Genomic DNA, 24,344 nt, shown 5'->3' with positions numbered 1-24,344 from the left:
TCTAGCCATCACCGGGAGATCTTGACCCATCAAAAGCAGATCTGAATACCATTCAGATGAGATATGATTCAGCCAAGGGGAACATTTCGGGGGCCAGAATGAGTAAGATTCTTCCAGTCTGTGGACTGCATCAGGCTTCTTTTTTTGCGTTGAGGTAGTTTATTGATTTAACATCCGGCAGACTTACACTGACAAACACTGTGAAGCTGTTCTGCCATCAGCCAGCAGGTGTGTTTATCATGTTAATGTAACTCTGGAGTCTGGGCCTTGCACTTGTAAATATAATTAGTACATCGCATCCTGTTGATGAAGGGGGTCTGGATGGGGGAGATCTGAAACAGCCCTGTTTAACAAATTTTCAACGTGGCATATTTGTTAGATATACAGTAAATCCTTTGTCACATAAGTCTCTGGCCTAAAGTTTATACCAAAATGTATTTTAAAAACTTACGGAGTTTTTGAAAACTGCTCACATTGAAGTTTTCTGCACGTTCTGAGTTTAGGCTTTATTTGTCTTAGGATAAAAATACCACTTATCTCATCAATATATCCCTTGATCCATAAAATAAATTGCTTGCAGTGTTCACTGATGTAGGGGTTGGCAAATTATTTTTTTGCTATGCAAACAAACATTGCTTTAAAGAGGAAATATGGCTGCTGTATCAATGTGGTACTCTGGGATCAGCCAGTGAGAGAGAGACAAACCCCCACCCCACAGCAACAATGTAAAAGTCCATGTACATGTGGTGCTGTGTTCTTTAGTACAATTTCTGCCAGCATTCAGCTGCTAGTGACATCCAGCCCGACTTACAAGTACACAACATGACAACTTCAGACTGGATGTGAAGGTCTTTTAATGCTCATATATATAAAGTTTCTGTTGTCAAACCAAAAAGCAACATCTTGGAATTAAGGACAAAACTTGAACAGTACTTCTCTAAGCATTGTTTCAGTGACCGTGTTGGTCTGTGTTTTGTTGAATTTACTTTTATTTCAACTAGCTAAAGTTAGAAAAGGGTCTTCATGTTCAAAACATCATGTGCAGCATATTTATTAGCATGAAACTGTGACCGTGTTCATATGCTGGGCAAATAGCTCAAACTTCAATTGTTCTTCCTAAATGCAAACAGAACCTGTTGAAATCTAATCCAATAAAGCCAGAGACAGCTTTTCATGTCATAAGTCAATTTGGGGCATCCAAAACCAAAAACATCCACCACTCAATAACAAAAATGCTGACTCCCCAGAAGCCCTGCGCTCATCACCATGGCGACCCGGTGTGTTGGCACTTTAATAGCTGTGAAACTCCAGTTAAAGAGCTCACCTGTTTTTCTCATTGCAGCTCCTCTTCACAAGACCACGCATTTAGCCTCAGAGCTAACAACTCAGATCAGAGAGTGTGAAGAAGAAATGCGGTGTCGTCTTTACAACGTGTCCCAGGGGCCTGCACTCAAGGGGCCTGCACTCAAGGGGCCTGAACAGTGGGGGGCCACGCATTTGAAGCCTTCTCAAATGAGCACTGGAACATTCAATGATTTCCTCCTCGGATTAGACCTGCCGCCCTCCTGGTTAGCCAGCGCAAACACGCTGTGTGGAGAAAAATAAACAGTGTCAGCTTTTCCAGCACCAAGGTGTTAGCAGAGTGAGCTAACCAGGGTTAGCAGTGAAATTAAACATCCATTATAATGTAACCTAATCAATGATTCTACCAGTCTGGGCCACAAAGAGAAGATTCATTGTCCCATGGTTAGCAGTCCTTCAGCAGAGCTGAGGATGTCGTTGGTGACACAGGTGACAGTGAGGGACTGACAGTGAACTGTAAATGCCGCCCCTGTGTTGACATCCCGTGATCTTCACCCTAGTTGTCCTAGCCCAATCAGCAGAGCAAACAACACTACTGTTTGCCCAGCCTTCCTGCACTGCCTCCCCCACGCTGCCTGAGCCGAGTCTAGCCTCGCTGTAGCCCAGTCTGGTCGGGCCACCTGGCTAACACGTCCCACTGTGAACCTGGGCCAACCGTCATGCTAACCTTGGCACCAGGGTCACAAGTGCACCACTAATTACGCTACATTATTTGTGCAGAAGGCTGCCCCATTGGCACCCGAGTGCACACCCTCGCTGTCATTTGTTCAGCAAATTTACTCTGACCCTATCAACAAGACCCCCCCCCCTTCCCTCTTGTTTGGCCTGGTTAGAGGTCAGAATCTGGAAGTAGTGCATGCATAATGAACATAATTGTGTCATAGCCAGCATAATTGCTCTGGCAACACTGTGACTGTCAAGTGAATGAAGTGCATTTGAGTTGTGCATGGGTTGAATTTAAGGTTTGTTACTTTATACCTAAAGCCCTCTCTTATTGGATGAAACGGATCAAATAAACAGCATAACATATATACATAGAAATATGTAGCTCAGGTGGTAGAGCATGTCGATCATTAATCATAGGGGTAGGTGGTTTGAGCAACCTCTGTGCACGTGTCAACGTGTGCGTGAGCTAAACACTGAATCCCAAATTTATCCCAACGCGTGTGTATATGGTGAAAAAAGAGGAGCCTCTTTGGACTAAGGTAATACGCTGTAATACATATTCTTAAAATATCATTTCATGTGTTTATATTTTCATCTTGATGTGAACAGTGAGTATTTTGGAACAAGGTTACCTTACCTAACAGATACAGCATGTGCCTGAAATGGACGCAGTACTGTATATGATGATTTTTTTTCTCCACGCACATCTCCCACAGGGCGTAAAGCCTTGGAGAGCTGCACTTCAAAGCTTGGCTTGTTCATTGGATGGCCATAACTCGACAGGGCAGCAGGGCAGAGGCAGGTATTGAGCATACAGGTTTTTTGGGGGAGAAGGGGGGCTTATTCTGCCCTATTTCCCCCTCCACCTCCAGATATCAAAGCAAACTCTGACAGTGGGGGTCTCTGGCATCCCGGGCCCCTTTCCACACGGGAGACAAAGCATCGAGCAGCGAGTCTGCATCGTATTAAACAAAGCCTAAATGCTTCAAGCTGTTACACACTCCCCCAATGAAACCTTTATGAAAGGGCCCCTAATGCGATTTCAGAAACACCTTGTCATCAGCCCTGGGGCAGCAGAATGGAGAAGTGTGGATACATGAATGAATGGACTTTTGGCATTACAGAGAGTTACTGAAGAATGACTGTATGAGTGGAGGTGCCTATGGTTTTATTGCCCAATATGTACCTCTCACCGATATTGCCTGTTGTTTCCTTCACTGTAGAGGCCTCTGCTAAATAGAGGCTATTGTTAGAAACACTGCCTCTGACTCTAATGTTATGTGCTGGTTCAGTTATTTGATAGAAATGAAAGCATGTGTCTGTGGTCTTTGGGACACTGCAACAGCTGAAGAAGAACTCGACTGACTATTTTTAGAAAGAAAGAAAATAATGCTCAGTGTGTTCTGATCGATGCCATTGTTCTTCTGAAGTTATGTAATCAGTTGTTTTTATATATAAAGGATGAAATGTCTTTTGTTCATTGCTTGTGTTAATTCAGAGTCAGCTCACCATCGAGTCTGACGTGCGAGTTCTTCAGAACTGACATGTGAGTCACATTTTCACAACTTACTGGAAAACAACTGTGCAATAAAACAGACATAGCTTTTGTTTTTCCTCAAACTCTGGGAACCAGCCCACTTCTTTGTAAAGGCCAGAGTTTTACTTGGAAAAACAGCAAATATTAAAAAAAAGATATATATATATGTAATTCTAAAACAAAGTTTAAAGATAGCTGAGTGGAAGTCATGGTTGTTGTGTTTGAATCATTTCTCAAATTTGGATCTTAACATTGTTTGCGCTTGTTCTGAAGGTTTTTTGAAGGTATTTATCAACATCTACCATTAATTTCAATATCTCTGGCCACTGTGTAAAGTTAAGGAGCATTCAAGCACAATTTATTGGTTATATTATAGAAAATCAATGCGTTTTTCCTTTAAAAACGTACTTGTACACCCGTTTTGCCGGCTGTATTTTTATAGAAACAGATCCTGGTTGGCGCTTGTTAAATCCAGTTTCTCCAGCACATGCCATCAGGTGTTCCTTGGCCAGCTTGCAGTGCATTACTACTGGTTTGCAGTACAGATATGTAAATGGGTGCTCTAATGGAAATGGTGGGGCTACAAGTAGCTTTAAAAGCGATTGCACTGCTGGTAATAGACACTGTATTACTGTGCAATGAGAACCAGCTGGGCTTCTCCTCTGCTGAACATCTTTGGTTCATCTTGAATCACTTTCTGAGATACACGCACACACGCACACACGCACACACTCACATAAAAACACACATATACAAGTGCATGTATGAAATGGCAGATCTAGATGTACTGATGCAAGCAATAATCAGGTGATAATGTATACCGTACATGAGTTTAAAAGCGTATATGCATATGCTTGCACACAGGCCAGGGCTTTAGATCATCTTGCCAAGATCATTTGGGGTGAGTCTCACAAGTGTTTGGGGGGGGTTGAAGTCAAAGGTAACCGATCCTGGCAGACACATGGACAGTAAAATTCCACTCATCGCAGCCTCTAACAAATCATCTCTTCCATAACTTCCCTCACACGTCCATAGCCCTCTCTGTCAGATCAAAGACTAGTGAATCATCACGCAGCCGTACATTTGGCCTCTTTCCTCTGTTTTTGTTTGGATCCCTTCTTTCTTTCTGTCTCTGAACATGCTTTTTATCTCTCAACACTTCTCGGTCTCACTTATTGTCTCGCAACCTATCTTTTCTATCCACGAGGTCGATGTGAAGGCAGAAGGCCGTGCATGCGACAAAGATATGTTTTCACTGACGTGACAGCAGAGAGGATCTGGGCTTATTGAGGCCATGCCCTCGACTCATGTGGAGCTGGTTTTAAAGGTGTCAGACAAGACAGAGGTACGTCATTCTGCTCAGCTGAATTACGGCCCGAGCTCATCTTTGATCTGAGAGGCAGGTCATCCCTCTCTCTCCCGTCTGTCTCTCACCCGCACTTCATTTTGCCGTCTGTGCTCCTTCTCCCTTCATCTTTCTCAGGGGGTTCTTACGAGAACCACAGGGACCAAGAATTCCTCTCAACTCCAATTATATAGCGTCATAGGTGAGATGTACATGAATCACTTACTGACATCCACAGGGGATAAAAAAAAAAAAAAGCTAATGAGCCAGTAACTTCCTGTTATGGAAATGACGGCCTATTTTTCCATTTCAGAAAGTTTTCAGAGACCTCGCTGAGATACACTAAATGGTCTGTTTTAATATCTAGTTAATTATTTTAAATCTCAAAATAATTAGAGTTTACACCCCAAACAAAATTAAATGACAAGAAGTGTGTATGTGTCAATTTTGCATGAATGTGTGTTCAGTTATTATGTTTAAGCTTTCTTCCAGATTTCCTGCATTATTTTCACACTATGTTTTGCATTGGAATATAATCGTGAATGAATTCCAATCAGTTTGAGATTGGGCAAGCTGTCATCCTCATCATTCTCTGCTTGCCTTTTTGAATCAGAGCTGGCTTCTCATTGCCCAGAGCACATACAGTGCATGGAAAAGTGCTGGCCATGGGCCTCGCTCGCTCTTTTTCTTCTTGTAAAGTGTGTATATGTGGAGCCAACCTCACAGACGCTGTGCAGGGTCTCACTCACAAGTCAGAACCTTCTCCCCTGGGCATGGCGGCCTCCTCCAGCTGAGCCAGGGAGCACAAGGTCAGAGGGCATAATCAGGGAAAGTGTGTCTTTGTGTGTGCGCCTACGTGTGCATGTTCTCTCTTTTCTGCAGTGCACACACACATATTTGAGCATTACTTTCATTTTTGCACGTGTGAAACATTACCTTTTTTATAAAGAGGTTGTATGAACTAGACCGGCTAAATGTAACCACACTTCAGCCAATACAGAGACATGCCAGGGTCTGAAGTAAGAGCTCTGGCATTGAGCAAAAGTAGTGTGACAGTCACCATTACCAGGGGAACCCACAACACAAAGCAGACCAGCGTTTCAGATAGGTCAAGGGAGCTTTCAAGGGAAATGAAGATATGTCCTAATACCAAGTGAGCACTCATGGGTTTAAACAATACTGCGCAACTTTCACGAGGAACTCGGTTCTACCCCATTAACAGCAGCCAGTCTCCCCGGACGTGGGCACATGCACTCAAGATACTGCAGTTAGATTATTTTCCTATACTCTCAGTGAACCAAAGTGTACTTTAAAGTGTAAATTAGCAAAATTGCTTCCTAATAAGGGGATAATAAGGGAATCAGTACAATGTGATTAATGACAGACGCACATTAACAGTGGGAGCCTAGTTTCTGAAATAATTTCATGAACATCTTCCAATATAGTGTTTTTGTGGGTAAAGTAGTCTACTCTACAACAAGATAAAGATATGTCTTCTTTCTTTATTTAAACAAGCAGAAATCACGTCTTAAATGCATCAGTATTGTGAGATAAGTGTAATTTTCTTAAAAGTAAGCCACAATTAAGCAGAACACTCCTATAGTGCCTAGAAAATTATATGTGACTGGAGAAACATCTTAAAAGCAAGAGAAATAACATTCTGCCTCACTGGCACATTTTTCTCTCTTGTTGTTGTTTTTAAATGTTTTTAAATAAAATAAAAATACTAGTGAAAAGACCCACAACAATATAGAACCAGAGAAATCTCTAGAGGTCAGTCAGCTGATTTGGACAAACTGCATTTTAGCAGTGGATAAATTCTGCTCTATAATGTGAGCCACCTGTGCGCCTCTCCCTGTGGGGAAAACATGACATGACAGATGAAGAGGTGGGCCGCTGACAAAACGCATGGACGAACCGTCCATTGGAGGTATCCACAGAAACCGGAGAGCTCCTCGGTTAGTTTAAGCCTCCTTCCTGTTTGACTTCCACATCATAGGCACTGTGAGAGCGTACAGTTGATTCGATTAGAGATCAAGTGGGTAGATTTCCTCAAGCCAGTTGAATTTGTGAGCAGGCCTGAAACCGCCCACCAAGGATATAGGACATACTCCACACTGAAGCACTCCACCGGGAAACAGTATTTACTGTACATCAACGGTTTGAGCAGGTAAACAAGGCCCTGCAGAGAGATGGCAAACGCCCGGAGAACAAATGGATTTTATTCAGCAGTATCAGTATAGTTATATGGACCCGCATGGCTCAGGCTGATGTTCTGCTTTAATACAACCTCTCAAACTTTAATACATTGGGTAGGTCTATATATTAAAAAAATATAGAGACGTTTAGAGGGAATTAGATTATTAAGTTGTAAAAGAATTGGTTTATAATTTAAATCATATATCAATATGATCACCAATAATTCCAGATCGATATATCGATATATAATCCATAATTTGATTAACTTCGGCTCAACTTTGCATTTTCATAAAATGTCTCGTTTGATGACTAACCTTGCGCACGTAGAAAAGCAATCATACTATTTTTTTGACTGTAAATAAATGCCTTGTTTCAGTCATATCCCAGACACATGAAACCATGGTCCCTCCTGCTTATTAGCGGAGCAAGACGCACACAAGCTCCCCCTCCGCCCTCAAAACCCCTCCCCTTCCACTCTCAAAACTATTTAGCATCTGAAACAGGGATAAAGTTTCCAAAAAATTTAAGCAAAAAACTTCCTGCGTGAGGAGAAGCGTGCCAACCTCCAGTTTAAGACCAGTTTCTCCCAGAGAAAGAGGCGCAGAGAGTGAGCCATCTTGAAATTGCTCCCCCTCATCTTTACGGATATCTATACATTTTTGTAACCACGGCTTCAAAGGTGGACAACGTTTTTTCCGCTCTATCCCTGCATTTCTTCAAGAAAGAAATGGAAGAGGGCTCCAGTTCTCCGGTCTCCCCTGTGGATAGTCTGGTGACCAGCGAGGAGGAGCTGGACAGACAGCAGAAACGCAGGAAGAGGAGAAACAGTAAAAAGTCCAGTGAGGACAGCAGCGGCAGCAGCCCGGGTCCGGTGAAACGGGGGAAAAAGCCGAGTCCGAGCAGCACTCAGTCGTACGAGGAGCTGCAGAACCAGCGGGTCCTGGCCAACGTCCGGGAGAGGCAACGGACTCAGTCTCTGAACGAGGCCTTTGCGTCTTTGCGCAAAATTATCCCCACGCTGCCGTCGGACAAACTCAGCAAGATACAGACGCTGAAGCTCGCCTCCAGATACATTGACTTTCTCTGTCAGGTGCTGCAGAGCGACGAGATGGACAACAAGATGTCCAGCTGCAGCTACGTTGCGCACGAAAGACTCAGTTACGCGTTCTCCGTGTGGAGGATGGAGGGTGCTTGGTCTATGTCAGCATCTCACTAGCACCCAGAGACCTTCACTCACAATGCCAAAGCGGTGGGTACCACAAACTGAAGCACTGAGATCTTACATAATAGTATCCGCAGCCTTAGAGGTAGACTTGGAAATTGGGTTTTATTAATGACTGGACAAATGTTGAAAGAATAAGTGGCTTTATAATAAAATGACTGATATAAACAAATAAAAGTGAACAGTATGGTGAAAGAGGCTGACATAAATGTATATGAAGCAGATTCACGGGTTATGACCTGACTTTTCCTCCAAAATTCAGTCCCTTTCCTGCGTTAAATTCCTGCAAAATGTGAGTAGTTGTGTGGCGGTGTTTTGGCCACGTGTCTTGGTTTTGGAGGATGTAACCTATAGCCTGCTGCCACACTTAAGTGTCTGTAATATATATTCCAAGAAATCAATTTACAAAGCAAAGCTGTGGCCAGAGATGATTACCGAAACGTCGGTGCTTGTTATGTGTGAGATATATTTCACACCGAGGCCTCTGCAATGTTCCTGCGCAAGGCATGGGTCCCCAACAGACAGCTGGCCCATCGGTTTACCTGTAGTTAAATTTAAGATCCCACAAGCACCACGTCCAACTTGAAGGCCTAAGTTCAGTTCAGGGTGTGGAAAAAAGGAACGCTGTACTTATTTTGAGAGGAGGATTAGGCGAGGGGAAGTGGGCGGTTTAAAACAAATACTAGTTTTGGAACGTGTTCTCATGAAGAATATGCCCAGTTGACCAAAAAGGTTCTATTTTTGCCCAGAAAAGCCAGTTGTGACTATTGCAGTTAATCCCTATTCAGCCCCTATGAACAGCATCTTATAATGACAAAAAAACTAAAACAGTACCAGGGCGCACCAAATACGCAGCTGTAGTGCCACCACGGGTAATTTATATCCACAATAGAGTGCTTTCCTGTGTGGAGACCGCAGGAATGGCCAGCTCGGTTGGACATGAAAGTTCAAGGCAGTGCAAGACACTAAAAACAGAGGCCCGTATTAACGAGCAGTCAGGATTTGGTCCCGTTATTTTGCAGCTCTTCAGCCTGGGTTGCTTATGTCGCGAGAGCCCGCCAATGATGCAGTAACCCAAAACACTAAAGAGCCGCTCACAGCTGCGAGGAAACCTTTCTCTGACAGATTTTGTTTCACTTTCTCACTGGTGTGATTTTGGTGGACTAAACTTGCCATGTGGCAGCGGGGACGAAAGATAAAGAAAACACTGACCATCTACTAAATTATGAGATCTTGACCAAATGATAGGATCTTGTCAGCTTTCAGGAAATACCCAACTTGTCCACCTGAAGTCAGTTTGAGCGGCTTTAAAACGTTTGACAGATGCTCTTATGTAATATTTGAATTGACGCCTCATCAATGACTCTACAATGTCTGTTTAACAAAATAAAGGCACAGTCTTGTAATATGAGCGGAACATTTAAGGGATCCTCTTATGAGATGGTCTGAAAACAGTTTCCCAGTGAAAGAGCACGAAGTAGGTGACGCTAAATAACATTTTCGGGTAAAATGATAAGCAGGGATTGTTTAGTTCTCATGGGCCTGACATGTAGTTAGCAGACCGCCAGTCAGTGAGGCTTTGTTGTCCTGTAAACCAACCCTGGTGCAGCGGGGGACGGGAATACGCTTCATTACAGTGATTTGTGTAAGCACAGTAAATTTGAAGGTGGCTTTTTTTTTTCAGAGTAATTGACCTTGATGGAATGTAAAAGAAAACAAACAAAGTATTGAAAAGTGTTGTTGAGCCTCTCTAAGAACATTATTAATTTAAATCAACATTCACGTGGGGATAGTACCATTCATAAACGCGAGAAAGGCCTGTAAAAATAACCTATACAAATCGAGACCTAAGTGACCTTTCTGATATATTTCAATAATGACTCAGGGCTCAATGTTGCTCTGAGGAATTAGATTTTATTGTTTTAGGACTGTCTACTAATCCGCAGCGAAATGAAAACGCGTGAATTGACTCAGGTGCTTCAAACCAAAAGCCAGAGAAACTGTGCCTTTCTATTTCACTGCAGCTGCAGGGCTTTATGCACATACAAAATGTTCCTGCTCTTTTGTTGCCATATGGTTTTACTCAGCTCAGTGGCTAATAATTGATTCATTAATGACTTCCCACGTGTTAAGGGGGCCAGTGAACGTTTAAAAAAACCCCATCAGACCTACCCTCACAAATAAAGTCTAAATCAATACGTGCTATGCGTAAATCTCAGTTTGGACACATTATCAATAATGCTTTGTATCTCTTTTCCTCCATCACAGACTGTTTACTTCTACAAAGAATGAAGACCAAAGGGATTATTGAAGAACCCATCGACCTCACGGGCATGGCGGAGAGACGTAATGTGACCCACAACTACAAACTCTTGGGGAGTGTGTGTGCGTGGATGCAGATGGATCACACTGCCTCTGACTGTCCGGAGCTGTGTGTGGCAGAGAGGAAACAAACAGACAGGCCTGCAGTGTGTATAGGCCAAAGATGTTATAGCGAATAGCTCGGATTTACGGCCTGTATTTCAGCAAAGCCATCGGTTTAACCGTTTTTTTTAGAAGGATATATATTTTGTGTTGCAAAGACTTTAAATCAAAGTATAAATATATATAAATGAATGCATATTGTACATACCTGTGTAAGTACGCCTATAGCCTGTCAAGGGACCAATGCAATTTAGAGTCAGTTGCTGCATGGATTTATTTCACCGACATTCTTTGGCAAGTCTCCAAACTCCGTCCATGTAAAAAAATGTTTTGCTTATTTATTAAAACACATATTTTTGAACGAAATATGGTTGATTTTTTTTTTCATTTCAGCTGTAGAGTTGAAGCTAAAACAAGCATAAAGCATGTAGTCCCGCTGAATAAATTCCACAAAATCAGTCGAATTAATGCAAGTTTCTGGTGAATTTCCATCTAACAAGATGATAATGAAAGGCAATTATTTAAACCGGCCTAAAACAATGTGGTTCGTTTGCTCAGATTCCCTTGGTGGCTGCTGGTTAAGAACCCTTGTTTTTTTTTTTTGTTCACTGCTGGGTGTGAGAATTTGCCCCCTTTCTCCCCTCCTCTTGTTATGGAAAGAAAACGACTTTAAAAAAGAACGACCATAAAAAATACTGCTTCATTAACAGTGGAGGAAATTCGAGCCAGTTTCAAACTCAGCCATGGGCCTATAAAATGCCCGTCCGCTTAAATAACGAGTAATCATTTCAAATGGCGATGCCTTTGGGCTCTTTAACGAGCAGGGAGCCCCAACAACCGCAGATAAGGACAATAACTCTCGGCCTGCAGCTTTAAAAAAAAAAAAGCCGGACTCCAACTAGACGACCGGAGTAATTCCTTTGAATCTCTCCGGCTCACTCTTAAAACATTAAAATTGTTTACATCTCGTTTTCCCAGACGTGGTTAGATGCAATCTAAACACTGAAAGGAGCTCATTGTTAACGCGGGGCTACTATGTGTAAATGGTGGGGCCGACTCTCTGCGGCTGTTACAGCTCAGCTTTGCACCGCTGTCAAAATCTTTGCTTTCAAGTTGCACTTTTAAAATAGCTTCATACTTCAACCACCAGCAAAACAAACACCGCTCTTTTATTTCAGCTGCAGTAAATCTATACTACATTTTAGATATGATAGTAAATGTCACACTTCTAAATACCAGTCAGTCATTTCCCAGGTGGAAAACTGCATCACAAAATAAAAAAAGCATTCAGGAGATAATAAAAGCCATACAGCATGATGCTGCTGTTATAAAATCACCATTGTTTTCCACGGGCAAACCCTAAACCTTTGCAGAATTCTGGTATTTATGTTTCTGCAAGTCTGTCTGATTTTCTCAAGGTCGATGTGGTTTGAAGGGGAAACACCTGCGACCACAGTGGCTTTATTCTCCTGCTGCTGATGCACCGAACCCACATTATCTACTTATTCATTAGAGTTAACATACACACTCTAGGCTATGTATGGCAGCTCCACAGAGAGAGCACATAGACTGTGCAATGCAGAAGGTCTACCTTTTGTTAAAACGCTCTCTTACAAGTGATTAATGTGGTGGGTGTTTCAGTCATGAGTCATGTATTTAACTTGGTGTTCACTAATGTGGCCGTACAGGAGGCACATAAAAAGAAAATCAGCTATATTCACATCAATGCCATGCTTTTTAAATGGAGTGATTTATCTGACACGCAGATCTGGAGCTGTGATCGCTGTAATTCTGATCTTTCTTAAGATTCATAAAATCTTTCAGAACGATAACGACATGTCTTGACGTTGGGCACTGTGGTCTCGGATGCTGTTGGACAGCCCTCCCTACCTAGGCCGGCTTATCCATAGGGGCCCGTTTGATACCTGCTCATTATCCCGGGCCCTCACAGCTGAGCAGCCCAGAATCGCCCGGGGCCACTGCTCCAGCGGTGCGAGAGATCCAGATGTTTCCCGTAAAATCAGACGGAAAAAGCTACAAAACTTTAATTTGCAGTAAAAAGGGAATAAAGTAAAGGTTTACACTCTGTGCGCCTCAAACGGTATTCTGTGTTCGTCTGGTTCAGTAAAAAGTCCTAAGGTTAGTCTTATACCGCTTTGGAGGCTGATGTCGGCATGACAGAACTTCCCCTCTGTGTGTGTGTGTGTGTGTGTGTGTTGGCAAAGCTGAAAGTCAGCTGTGTAGGCTTCCACCATGGCGATACATAAAGCATTACTCAGACTTGTGTTGTTGTGGAGGACCACTTGGTCAAATGGATAAAACGAGGTGGTCACTAAATAAAATTCTGGTTTGTTAGTCACAGTCATGTTACAAGGAATGACATGCTGTTCATGTCCAGAACACTGCATATTTATTAATAAAAAAATGTCAACAAAGAAATCGCTGGTTTTAAAAGAACCAATAAAGTTATAATTTGCTATAAAATTGGGCTACAAATAATTTTACATTGGCGTATTCCACATTTAGTGGATTTCTTTTAATGTAACACTTTTTCCACTTGCACTTGTTTGAGTGGTCTTTCCAGACGCTTCTGTATTTCACACTGCAGCCACAATAATTTCCTGAGCGTTTCCTCCCTAAACTTTTTCAGATCATTATAACTTTGCTGTTTAACATGCGGAAACAGGTGCTGAATGTACAGTACACGTATTAGGTGCAAAGATAGGTGATATGTCCAGGCATCTTTGAAGCACTGCACAGTGATGTGGTACAGCATGGTGTTTTCTAAGAGAACTGCCTTATTTGCCTTTCGCAGAACAAATACTTTGGCACTGGTGTGTGCAGACATATTGACAGTTCAAATAGAAATATCCTGATGCATTCAGAGCCTCGGCTGTCAAGGCTGCCCGGATGGAAAGGAATTGGCAGATGTTCTGGCCTTTCCTTCATTCCATCATTTAATCAGTGCCCCTAAGAATTTGATCCTGCACAGAAGGGCCCCGCCGCATTATCATCAGGCCTCAGGGCTAGTGCGTTTTTTTTTTAAAGACATAATTTCTTTGGGTGGAGGGTGGACATCCCCAAATTACCTACAGTCACACCTGAATTCCGTCTGATCCAGCTGCTTATCTTATGCTGATGGAGGAGCGAGCAATAATAAATTACTTCCAAATTTACCAAACTGGTCTGAGGATTTGAATAAATCGCTTCCAGTCACAAACCTTCTTCTCCCCGTCTAGGTTCCTCTCAAGATATTGTCTGGCAGCCTCAAACCTCTGGTGGATATCCAACCTTTGCATGATGTGAAAACACCTTGACATTGCCATCATCCCCACCCTTGTTAAAGTATCCTTAAGAGAGGTGCTTGACTCCTCTCTGCTCCTGGCGTTGCAGTCGCTGACCCTGAGTCTGGACATGCAGTTAGTGTAAATGTGATACCACCATGATGAGTGACCATCCATACCTTCCAGCTCATGCAAGGAGCATTCCGCTATTTCTTCTGTTTTCCAGTCAATGCTTCTGTCGGTGTCATCCTCTCACCTGCAAAATCTCACTCTTCATTGCATCAGGGTCACCAGGGGGTTCTCTGGAAGCCAGGGGAGTGAAACTGGACAGGAAAATAGTTGTAAAAGCTACATGGTGTGGGACACTGACCTTTTCCTTCCCAAGTGATACAGATAACATGTCCGTTCAGAAGACAAACAAACAAAAACCTTCGTTCTTGATTTGTCATATTGAGAAACTCTTTAATCTGATGCTGTTGCCATATGAGCTGAGTCTGAGCTGTCATGTTGTTTTTGTATCCCTCTGGATGGGATCCACCAAAAAAAGCACACACATCACACACATCGCTCAGACTCCTGCCATGCAGAGAGATCAAGGCAGATGCTTCCATTCAAATCCTCTGTAGGGTTTGAAGTGCAATTAGGGCGTCTTCCACGACAGACTGTCCAAACTTTAAGGCTTTTGTTTTTCATTTGCACATGCTGTTTCAATTAATACAGAGTCTGGGTTGTGTTACAAATGAATCAATTAGGCAAAGAATACTAATAATAATAATAATATCTGGACAAGCAATCAATACTGAGCACTATCAGACCTGCAATGTGAATTATAGCCTTTAGCTGAGCAGGGTTTGGAGAATATGTAAGGGAATGTGTCTGCACTATGTTACTCTTTATGTGAGTGCATGTAACGTGTCCCTTGGCTTTGAGCCTTATAGCACATATCCTCTCTTCTGGCATTGTCTTTTGTCCATCTGGTCTCATCTTACACACACACAGTTTAGACCAACTGCTCTGGACAATAACAAAAAAATAAATAAACTTCTTCATTCTGTTTCCTTCATCTGCTCCATTCCTGATTAAATCAGCCTTCACCAGCCTCTCTCTCCTCTGGCATTATCTGGTACCTTCACGATGGTTAAGAAGACCTAACCTAAGAGCTAACAACACTGAACTTAGCCGCCAGTGATGTTAGCTCACCAGTTCAGATGAAGGACAAGCTGGAAGATGTAATCTCAGGAACATTTTTCAAGGCATTACTGTTTACTGTATTTGCAAACAAACACAAACAGTACCTCTAACAGTAATAATTGATCATTCACCTCTCAGATGCATGCTTAATGTTTCTTTGCCAAAAACTCAGAGAGTCAAGTCAGACATTACAGAATTACTTCTTAGCTTGTGTCTTGTCTTTGCTCATCATGAAGTTTTATGATCAAAATTATTATCCCAGTTCCCAGCATCCTCCTCACCTTCGGTTGTGAAACTTGATTCGTCTCCAGGCTGTGGAGGAGACGGAGATGTTTGTGGGGTGACCTGCCAACATTCCCGCCCCCCCGCCACCCTTTCCTCTTCATTAGCACCAGTGATGACCGCCGGGGTCAGCAGAGGCCAGTGGGTCACGCCAGTTCAGGAGCCAACTCTTATTTACTCACCTTTGTTTTCACTCGTGCTTTCACGCCGTGAAAGGACACGGGGTTAACTCACTTACATTTCATTCAAGCCAAAATGTAATTATTTACTAAAAGCGGCCGCAATACTGAATTGGAAAGCTTCTGTCACTTCTTTTCACTGCAGGAAAGGATGCACATGTTTACACTTCTTTAAAAACACTCAACTGACTTGTCTTAATGTCCCAGGACTCATCCCCAAGGTATCCTAACAGAGCACATTTAAAAGTGAGAATCATGTAACAATGTAGTTTGAGGCTAAAGGCCATGCAATAGTTAAACATACTGTAGTCTACATATGGTGGTTCAGGCTGTTAGATGAATCCCCCTAGTGGCAGGGTTCAAAACATATAAAAGCCATCTACAAACAACCACATGGCTTTTTATGTCAAATCCAAACAATGCAACCTCATCTTTAATCTAAAAACACTTCAAGACAGATAATGCCTGTTTAAAAGTAGCAAACAAAGAGTTGATTCTCTTGAGAATGAAAGAGAAGCCAGTTGCCTATCAAAATCTGATCTATTGCGACTTTACTTTTTGACATATCAATCCCCCCCCCACCAGGCTTTTGACCGCATCTCATGGCCTTCATCCAAACAAATCCATCTCCGTGACAACTGAGCAAACTCCATCTGCTGATGAAGACCATGAGATGCATTTATCATCTAAAAAAAGCTAGTAGGACCTCATGGTGCCAGGGTCCATCACTATCGATTTAACTTAATACAAATGTTTAAATACAAAAAATACATTCTAAAGTACTTTTTTTTTTTTTTTACTTAATCTACAAATAGAAGATATTTTGATCACTTTGGGTCACGTTGGTTTGAGGGAAATACCATTCACTATCTAATGTGTTCCCCCCCAAAAAACTAACCTCTCTTCGCCAGCTTAGCCTAAAGGAGAGTGTCATTTCCCCTCTTCTCGTTCCTCCTTTAGCTCCAATTGTGATCTGTTTTTTGTTTTTTGTAACATGAATAAATTGAAGCAGGGTTTTTGTTTTATGTTTCATACTTAATCTTTAACATCATGCAAAGGAATCGTTGGCAGCTTGTGTAGCGAACCGTCACTGAACATTGCATCGCCGCTCATACTCTTTACACCCAAGCTGACAGTGACCCAGCCTCAGGCCCTGTCTACACAAACACGAGTATTTTCTAAATTGTGATTTTCTCTCCGTTTGTCCACGTGGAAATGCAGTATCAGGTCACTGGTGGTTTAGCATGCTCTTGATAAGGCCTGATAGCTTGTAGAGAGAGATTTTTAAAAAATGAATCAAAATCTAATTTTAATAAAAATACCAAATCAAAAACTCTGTCAGTAGCATAGTGTTTATGCTTTGCATGACTTATAAGACCCAATCAGAGAGTGAGGCGTGAGCGTCCGCGTTATCGTTTCTAAAGTCCTCCTTTTTTGCCCCTCTACACTAAAACGCTACCCGCAGTTTCAAAACGGAAAACTGGGGCGGCAGCGTTGTCAAACTTTCTGCATTTTTGCTTTTTTAGTCTGGATGGGAGGTGCAAACACAGCAAAAGGTCTCCGTTTTGAAACTAAAATACAGTAGTGTGGATGGGGCCACAGCTGCAAGGCAAACAAACGCTGCACAGCTTTTCAGATACACTATGGATCAAAAGTCCCAACTGGACTGGTGGAACATCTGATGGAAAGAACAGCGAACGGCGACAGACTCCCTCATGTACATTTCCACTGTTTCAAAATCCATGCTTGGAATAAAATAAATTCAGGGAAACTGAAGATTAAATACGGAATTTGTATGAAACCTACTTGTGCAAAGTATTTCCTAGTCCAAGACTTGACATGGACTTAACTGGGCCACCTCTGATACCAACACGCGTGTTTGTTGCAGATCTGTTACAACTCTTTGCTTTTTCTTGCCTGTGTGTGCTGACGATCCAAAACTGATGCTAATGACTCTCATCTGTAATTAGTTTATTTGGCATCCGAGCCAGCTGGCCAAAGCCTCATTGCCATTTCGAGTCAGTCAGACCTGCAATTAAAAAGCGCTGTGATGAGCACAGCTGGGAGGATGAGGCCTTTTTTTACGCGTACCAGTGGCCGGATAATGACAGATCTAACTGACAACGACCAACGCTGCAAGAAGATGAGCAAGGCAAGAGAGCTGCCGCACACCAGAATGTCACTGTGGGGAAAACGAGAGGGAAAATAGATTGGGGGGTTTTCCCAGATTTCAATCCTTACTGACATTTCAGTCCTTTGCTGTGGCGAAGAGGCGGCCATCTTGTGGGCTGGCCTTCAAGGAGGGGGAAAGTTCAGCTATAGCAGGGTACCACCTTTCCTCTGACCTGACCTTACTGAGGGGTCAAAGGAGCCGTGTGTCGCTACATAGCAGAGATGACGAACGTGTCGACGCCCGCGGTGAGCTAAAGGTGAGACGGGCAGTCTGTGTGTCCCGAGTGAGGTTGTTAGAGCGTCCCCCGCCACCAAGGAACCATAAAGAGGTCACATTTCCAGCTTTAACGTCATCCTTTTTGTTTCTTTTTCTTTTTTCACTTCAGGGAGCCCGTCGGAGCTCTTTTCAGCATCTGTAGGATGGTAAATATTGTCCCTCATGACTCCGTTTAACCTTATTCTCTCAAGGAACCAGACATGTGCTCCTTTTCGTTTGCCTTTGACACTGCATGGTGTCTCAAGCTTCCATGATTTACAGAGACTGTGACGAGCCTACAAAGCCGGGGGCAGCGGTAGTATTTACACGGTCACTCTCTAAATTCAGAGTTTGACAGGAAAGCAGTGGAATGTGTGTTTATTTGAGGGGAGGTAAGGCAGGATTGGTTTTGTTTGCTTTTGGACTGTGGTCTTAGCGTTAGTTCCACAACCAACAGGGATTCACTGCTGTTTATTTGGACACTAGCTCAGACCTTTGACCTTTCCAAATGTGTGGCTAATCCCATTCAAAGCTACTGTGGGGCCCTTGCTGCCTGCAATGCTGCCTCCCTCTGGACTTAAAGGAGAACTCCACCGATTTTACACATAAAAGGTTCCTGTTTACAGGAGTACTACTGCATATGTGGGGAAAAAAAGCTGTAAATATCATTTTGCAACTCCAGAGGGAGCTGCGCAAAGTCTGATAAAATGCCTCAAGCGATATCTCATCGGTTGGGGCTGAAGACTACAAGTTTGGAAACGATCAAAGAAACTCAGAGTGAATTAGAAAGAAGTGAGCTTGCCAGATTCCCCTTATCTCTGCTTGAGGATAGCAGCTCGAGGCTACATTATCCGCTACTAGCATAACACACTCGAATTTTCAACCAGCCTGTCAGTGGTCAAGGTGCATTGTGGGTAATTTAGTTGCCAGCTTTTAACAAGGAAGAAAAATGTGTGGAATAAAAAAGGAGGATATGGTTTTGGCAGGATCGATTGAGATCCTGTCCTATAGGAGTTAAATAAGTGTGACAAGCCTATGTGCATAGATCTTTCATCTGTTACAGTACAATGCTGTTTTTGTTTTTTTTTTGTGTGAGGACACATCCCTTCACATCTGCCCTCATGTCTGACCGTGAAAAACCCTATTCTTTGCAAATTAAAATCAGCAACTAACACTATTAATTAAAAAAAAAAACCCAGACATTTCAGTTTTTCCAAAACAATACTTTATATTGTAGATGTCAAAGACAACATGTTAGAGCAAAGGTTCCCAAGAAAAATGCACTATTTCTGTAACAATCGTGGAACAAGTCAAAAACATAACTGATAAAAAAAAAAAAGAATATGCATTTTATACATATGTAAACCTAGAACTGTTTTTGAACCACAGTGGTCATAGTGATAACTGGCTTATTTAGTAGAATGTAAAACCGTAACAATGACCAGGCATCTGGATCGAGCCCTTTGGTAAGTCCAGATGTAACAAAGAACAAAAATGTCCTTCCAAAAGTCCACCAAACTCTCATCTTGCCTGGTACAAAAAAAGTCTGTCTATTCTGTTGTTGCGGTTTACAAAGCGTCCCCCTAAAACAATTTGTTTTTCTACATAAATACAAGGAAATCTATTGTCTGCGTTACAAGTGCTAAATTGTTTTTTTTTTTCCTTTTTTTGTAATTATTCAACTGAAGTCTTCCAGGTTTGATGGTTCCATATCCTAGAGGTAAAAGCACAACATGGAAGGCACCCAGACTCCTCCCCCAGCATAAACAAAAAAGCAGTAAAAGAGATAAGCCAGTTTGGATACAGTGAAAGTACTAACATCCTTCAGTGCTCGATCCCTTGTGCTGATATGTGGTACGGGGCGGACAGACAGACAGACAGGTAGGCAGAGCATGCGGACATACGGATCATGCAGAGAGAAAAGAGGAATGGAGTGGAGTCGGACCAGGCCACCTAAATAAACAGATAGTTGTTGGACCTGGCCGGACTGAACTAAGAGGGTTAAAACAAGAAGATATGTCCCCTCGTAATAAATGGAAATTATAATAAATGGAATGTTGCTGCTTTTTCATCATTGGACGTTGTATTAAGACAGTGAAGGCGGTCAGAACAGCCAGACAGTGCTAGTTTTGGCTCCTTTTGAGAAACCAAAGCATTCAGCAGTACAAACCCTGTGACTGGCACTGTTAGGAAAAGGTTCTGGGAATGTTCTAGGCTGGGTTGCTGAAAAGCATCTCATCAAGTGTGTTTACATGCACAGAGGTGTCTGCGTATCCAAGTTAAGATGATATTCAGGATAACCTGACTACATGCGTTTTCATTTTCCAACCACAAACACCTCCATGTGGAAGAAGTACCACGATCATGTGAATACAGTCCTGGAAAACAAATCTTTTACCATATAATGATATAAATGGAATGTACAGAAAAATCACACATCTTGCACATCTATGAGTTTAAACCATATAAAATACGGTAAAAAATGTGATTCAAACAAATGCTTAAACCTCAGTTATCTCTTCTGTACTAGTGTAAAACCTGCTTCATGTCATGCAAGTTACTGCAAGCACTGCTTCACCTCCACACATTTTCCTTTGTTCTGGTAAATTTACAAAGTAGTCGATGACACGAGCATGAAACAGTCTTGACTTTGGACTCTCTGGCCCATCTGCAGAAACCATGGAGGTGATTTAGAGACGTGTGACGTTAGAGGTGCGTCGGCAGGGCGATGCAGCCCCACTCTGCCAGTAGAGCCCAGATACATTCAGTCAAAATGGAAAAAAATTGAATGTCTGATTGAGATTTTAGAAAATGTCAATCGGCATATTACAATATAATCAGATTTCTTTTGCTATATATGTTCCTGTAAGACATATATTAATTCTTCTGGTACAGGAGAAGCTAGGAATAGAGTTTTGGTTCTTCACCCGTGATCTTTTGGATATAGGACAGTCTTGCATATGATGACCACATGAAATTGATTTAATGTAGGGGAATAGCATGGCCATGTTCCAATTCAAATCCACCCATTCCATTTCTCTTGTTTCTTTTTCTTGTGTTAAGACGGTGAACTTGGAAATCTTTAAGAAAGAGGAAGGAACAGATCACCACTTTGGGCATTTTTTAAATGTGTAGAATCCACATTTTGAATTTCAGTCTCACATTTCTTAAAATATTCAAACGGTGCCCAGCCAACTATCTACACACATTGACTAAAAAAAAAAGGTGTGGAATAGTACAAATATGTGCATAAATAAGGCTGAGCAGATGGCAATGGCACATCTAGCGTAACAGTGTTATGGTACCAATGGGATGAATAAAGCCAAAAACTAGTCAGTGTTGAAGGAGAAAGAGACACCCAGTAAAATGCTACTCAACACGTAACCAACTGTAACAGTAGGACAGTAAATGTGGCTTTCAGTAACACCCTGAAAAGGGCAGACTGTATGTAAGACCCATGAAAAGTATAATTTTTCAACTTCAAAAACAAGATCATAGTATTTCATTATGTATAGATATATATATGTATGTATATAATATACTTATTTCTCTTCATATATAAATCTACTATGAACAGACAGTAAATACACAATTGTGCATCATTATACAAAGTTATACAACCCTCCCACAAAAACCATGAACCCAGAAAACATGTAATGTCCACTAAAAACAACATCTGAACCCTCACCTGTTGTGAAGTATGTCAGCTTTACAATGTAACAGAGAGATAGAGGGAGAAGGGAAGTGAACACATTAAAAAGTACAAAAGTCCAGAAAAAAAACACGGACGAGAGGGAAAAGTAGTCATTGACAAATGTGTGTGGCAGGAATACTCAGGAAATATATGTCCTATGTACAGTAAACAACAGTAAACACCACAGCACTCTGCTTCCTGTTCACTAAAAAAAATGCATTAAATGTGATTAGTTTGTAGATGAAACAAATGTGAGAGAAGGTAGTTGCCCAGGAGCCAAACACAAGCTGGAAGGATGGTTACAGACAGGAAGTAAACGTCCGCACACTGTGACTGTTTTATCAGAAATGTTAATTTTAATGGAAAAGAAAATTGTGGTTATGGTGTTAAACCTACCAACACAGACAACAACTAGGCTTATGGCTGGTATATAGTATGGCTACAAGGGTTGGGCTCTGGTTGCAGACTAAGAACCCAAATTCATAATCAAACTAACCAATCTTAAATATTAAGATATTTATAACTGATTCAAACGTAATCGTAAGGTAGATTTGAAGAAATGTTTCTGAAACCAAACCTTGCAGGAGGATTCAGAATCCAGAGCAGAATCTGAGCTGAACAACTATAAAACATATGTGTATACAGTTGAATATTTATGAAGAGCAGCTTATGCTTCACTGTCTATGAACACATGTACACACACCTGCCTCGCAGCACCTGACATTTGGGCAGCAGATGTGCTTAACAAGGAGCTAAAGATGTCAAACCAGCTGTGGGAGCCTGTGCGGCCCAGGAACACCCCTCTGGAAAATCCCAGGTGGTATGATCATTGTTACCACAGAGACACAGCTGTCTTAAAGAGAGGGCTGGCTCAACAAATTGGCACATATGATTTTCATTTCTCTCTATCACTCACTACTTTGCACAATGTGAGACTCATTCTAATGTGAAAAACGAAGCGGTTACAGAGATTAAAGTCCATCATGCTTTGGCTTCGTTATCGTAACTACTAAATACAGTATGAATAGGGTTCTTCTTGTTCTAGTACAGTGCATGCTACTTAGCTCTTCTCCTGAGGAGAGCCGACGCCTACATGATCAGGTCCGTTGCCACCTCTCCCAGCCTTGTGGCTACTGAACGTTATCTGATCCATGGTTATGCTGCGTAATACTAATCACACCTTTTACTTCCTTTTAAACTGAACCTCCTCCAACTTGCAGCTGGGAACTACCTTTTAAACTGAAATTAATAAAAATGAGGGGGGCGAGACAGTAGGCTACTTGCAGAGAATTATAGGTAATCATGCCAAGGTCCACCAGTCTATGTGCCAAAGACATGCAGGCATTGGATGTCTTGCCAGGATAGAAATGCTTAAGGGGTTGAGGAGAAGACGCCTTGTTTCCAAAGTTATTTTTTTAAGGCAAAGCTCTTTCAGTAGAGTTTAAAAGAAAAGTTAAAAGAAAAAGAAAATAAAAAAAGGCACAGAACGTTTTCTCACCTCCTACCAAATTTGAAAACGGCCAGAATTTCAACCACTTTGTTCCATTCATCTGGATGTCGTAAAAGAGCAGGAATGATTCATCCATATTCACAATCACATTAGCTCTGGTGGTTTTCGATGAAATTGAGAAAATGAAGATAAAGCACGGAACAATAAGAAAAGTAGGTGACTACAGATTGTCTTGTGTATGGGTCCGACTGGCATTCAAAAAGAACATCCTGTCATCTTGTCTAGTGTTTTAAAAGCACTGGCACTCGAGGCTGTCACTGTGGGTTGGTTGAGCCTATTCTCTTATATCCAAGGTCTTGAGGAGACAATGCAACGCATGTATGCTGATCAGTCTGTGCACTGCTGATCAGTGAACGCATCGCTCATCTTCAGTGTTCCGTTTTCCGTTGAGCGCCACTTTTGTCAGCTCTGCTTGTTCTCTCCCACAGTAAGATACCAGCTTGATATGGCAGGGGTGAGATATAGGAGTAGCATTCAAATTGACACTGACAGGATGAAGTCTGGTTTGAGAGGTCAAAGGTTAGGGTTGATTTTTTTTACAAAGGAGCTTCCTCTTCCATTGGTTCCTCTTCAGCCCTGGGGAAAAGGTAAGTTGTTATATTATGTGCTTACAGTACAATGAATGTATACTTTAAGGAATGTATAAGCTATTATTAGCACTGAAATGCATACAACCAAAGTACAGTAACATAGTACCAAAGAAAGATAGTAAAAGGCTACATTTTTGGATGGACACGTAATACAGCAATGTAACACGTCAAGTACATAGGGCTGGGCGATATAAAATGTTATCATGATAAAATATTTCATATCATTCGATATCGATAATTATCCTAATAAATGCTTTCAACTTTAAAAGGCAGATTTTTGCTCCTGAATGAAAGCTGAAGAAACCAGATGGTTTATTGTGGTTTTAAATTATTCTTTATCACTTGATGCCAAACAGTGGACCACAACAAATCTCAGGTAGAACATTCAAAACAATTATGATTTACGTAAAATCTGTTTTCAAAAATGAATA

The 24,344-nt window shown here is 41.8% G+C and overlaps 2 protein-coding genes and 1 long non-coding RNA gene across 7 annotated transcripts in view; 1 reads left to right on the top strand and 2 right to left on the bottom strand.

The window, feature by feature from the left end:
* Positions 1-834: 834 nt before the first annotated feature.
* LOC119904321 lies at positions 835-1,930 on the bottom strand. The gene is made up of 2 exons (XR_005444685.1): positions 1,710-1,930; positions 835-1,587 (listed from the first exon to the last, which is right to left on the bottom strand). It is a non-coding gene; the product is annotated as an uncharacterized LOC119904321 (long non-coding RNA).
* Positions 1,931-7,608: 5,678 nt separating this feature from the next.
* On the top strand, positions 7,609-11,121 carry twist2 (twist-related protein 2). The gene is made up of 2 exons (XM_038721293.1): positions 7,609-8,358; positions 10,600-11,121. The coding sequence occupies exon 1, from the start codon at positions 7,837-7,839 to the stop codon at positions 8,323-8,325; it is 489 nt and encodes a 162-aa protein (XP_038577221.1). The 5' UTR covers positions 7,609-7,836; the 3' UTR covers positions 8,326-8,358; positions 10,600-11,121.
* A 9,062-nt stretch (positions 11,122-20,183) lies between these two features.
* hdac4 (histone deacetylase 4) overlaps positions 20,184-24,344 on the bottom strand; it is a 131,984-nt gene continuing 127,823 nt past the window's right edge. For all 5 annotated transcript variants that reach the window (XM_038720111.1, XM_038720113.1, XM_038720114.1 and 2 more), the window contains one exon: positions 20,184-23,899. In XM_038720111.1, the coding sequence (XP_038576039.1) occupies positions 23,860-23,899 (40 nt within the window). In that variant the 3' untranslated portion in view covers positions 20,184-23,859. The remainder of the gene's footprint in view (positions 23,900-24,344) is intronic.

This window comes from Micropterus salmoides, unplaced genomic scaffold, assembly GCF_014851395.1.
Source record: "Micropterus salmoides isolate LMB-PRFRI ecotype aquatic unplaced genomic scaffold, ASM1485139v1 Ms_hic_scaffold_15, whole genome shotgun sequence".
Classification (NCBI taxonomy): domain Eukaryota; kingdom Metazoa; phylum Chordata; class Actinopteri; order Centrarchiformes; family Centrarchidae; genus Micropterus; species Micropterus salmoides.
The sequence above is the reverse complement of the archived record's forward strand: the minus strand, read 5'-3'. Positions and strand labels throughout refer to the sequence as shown.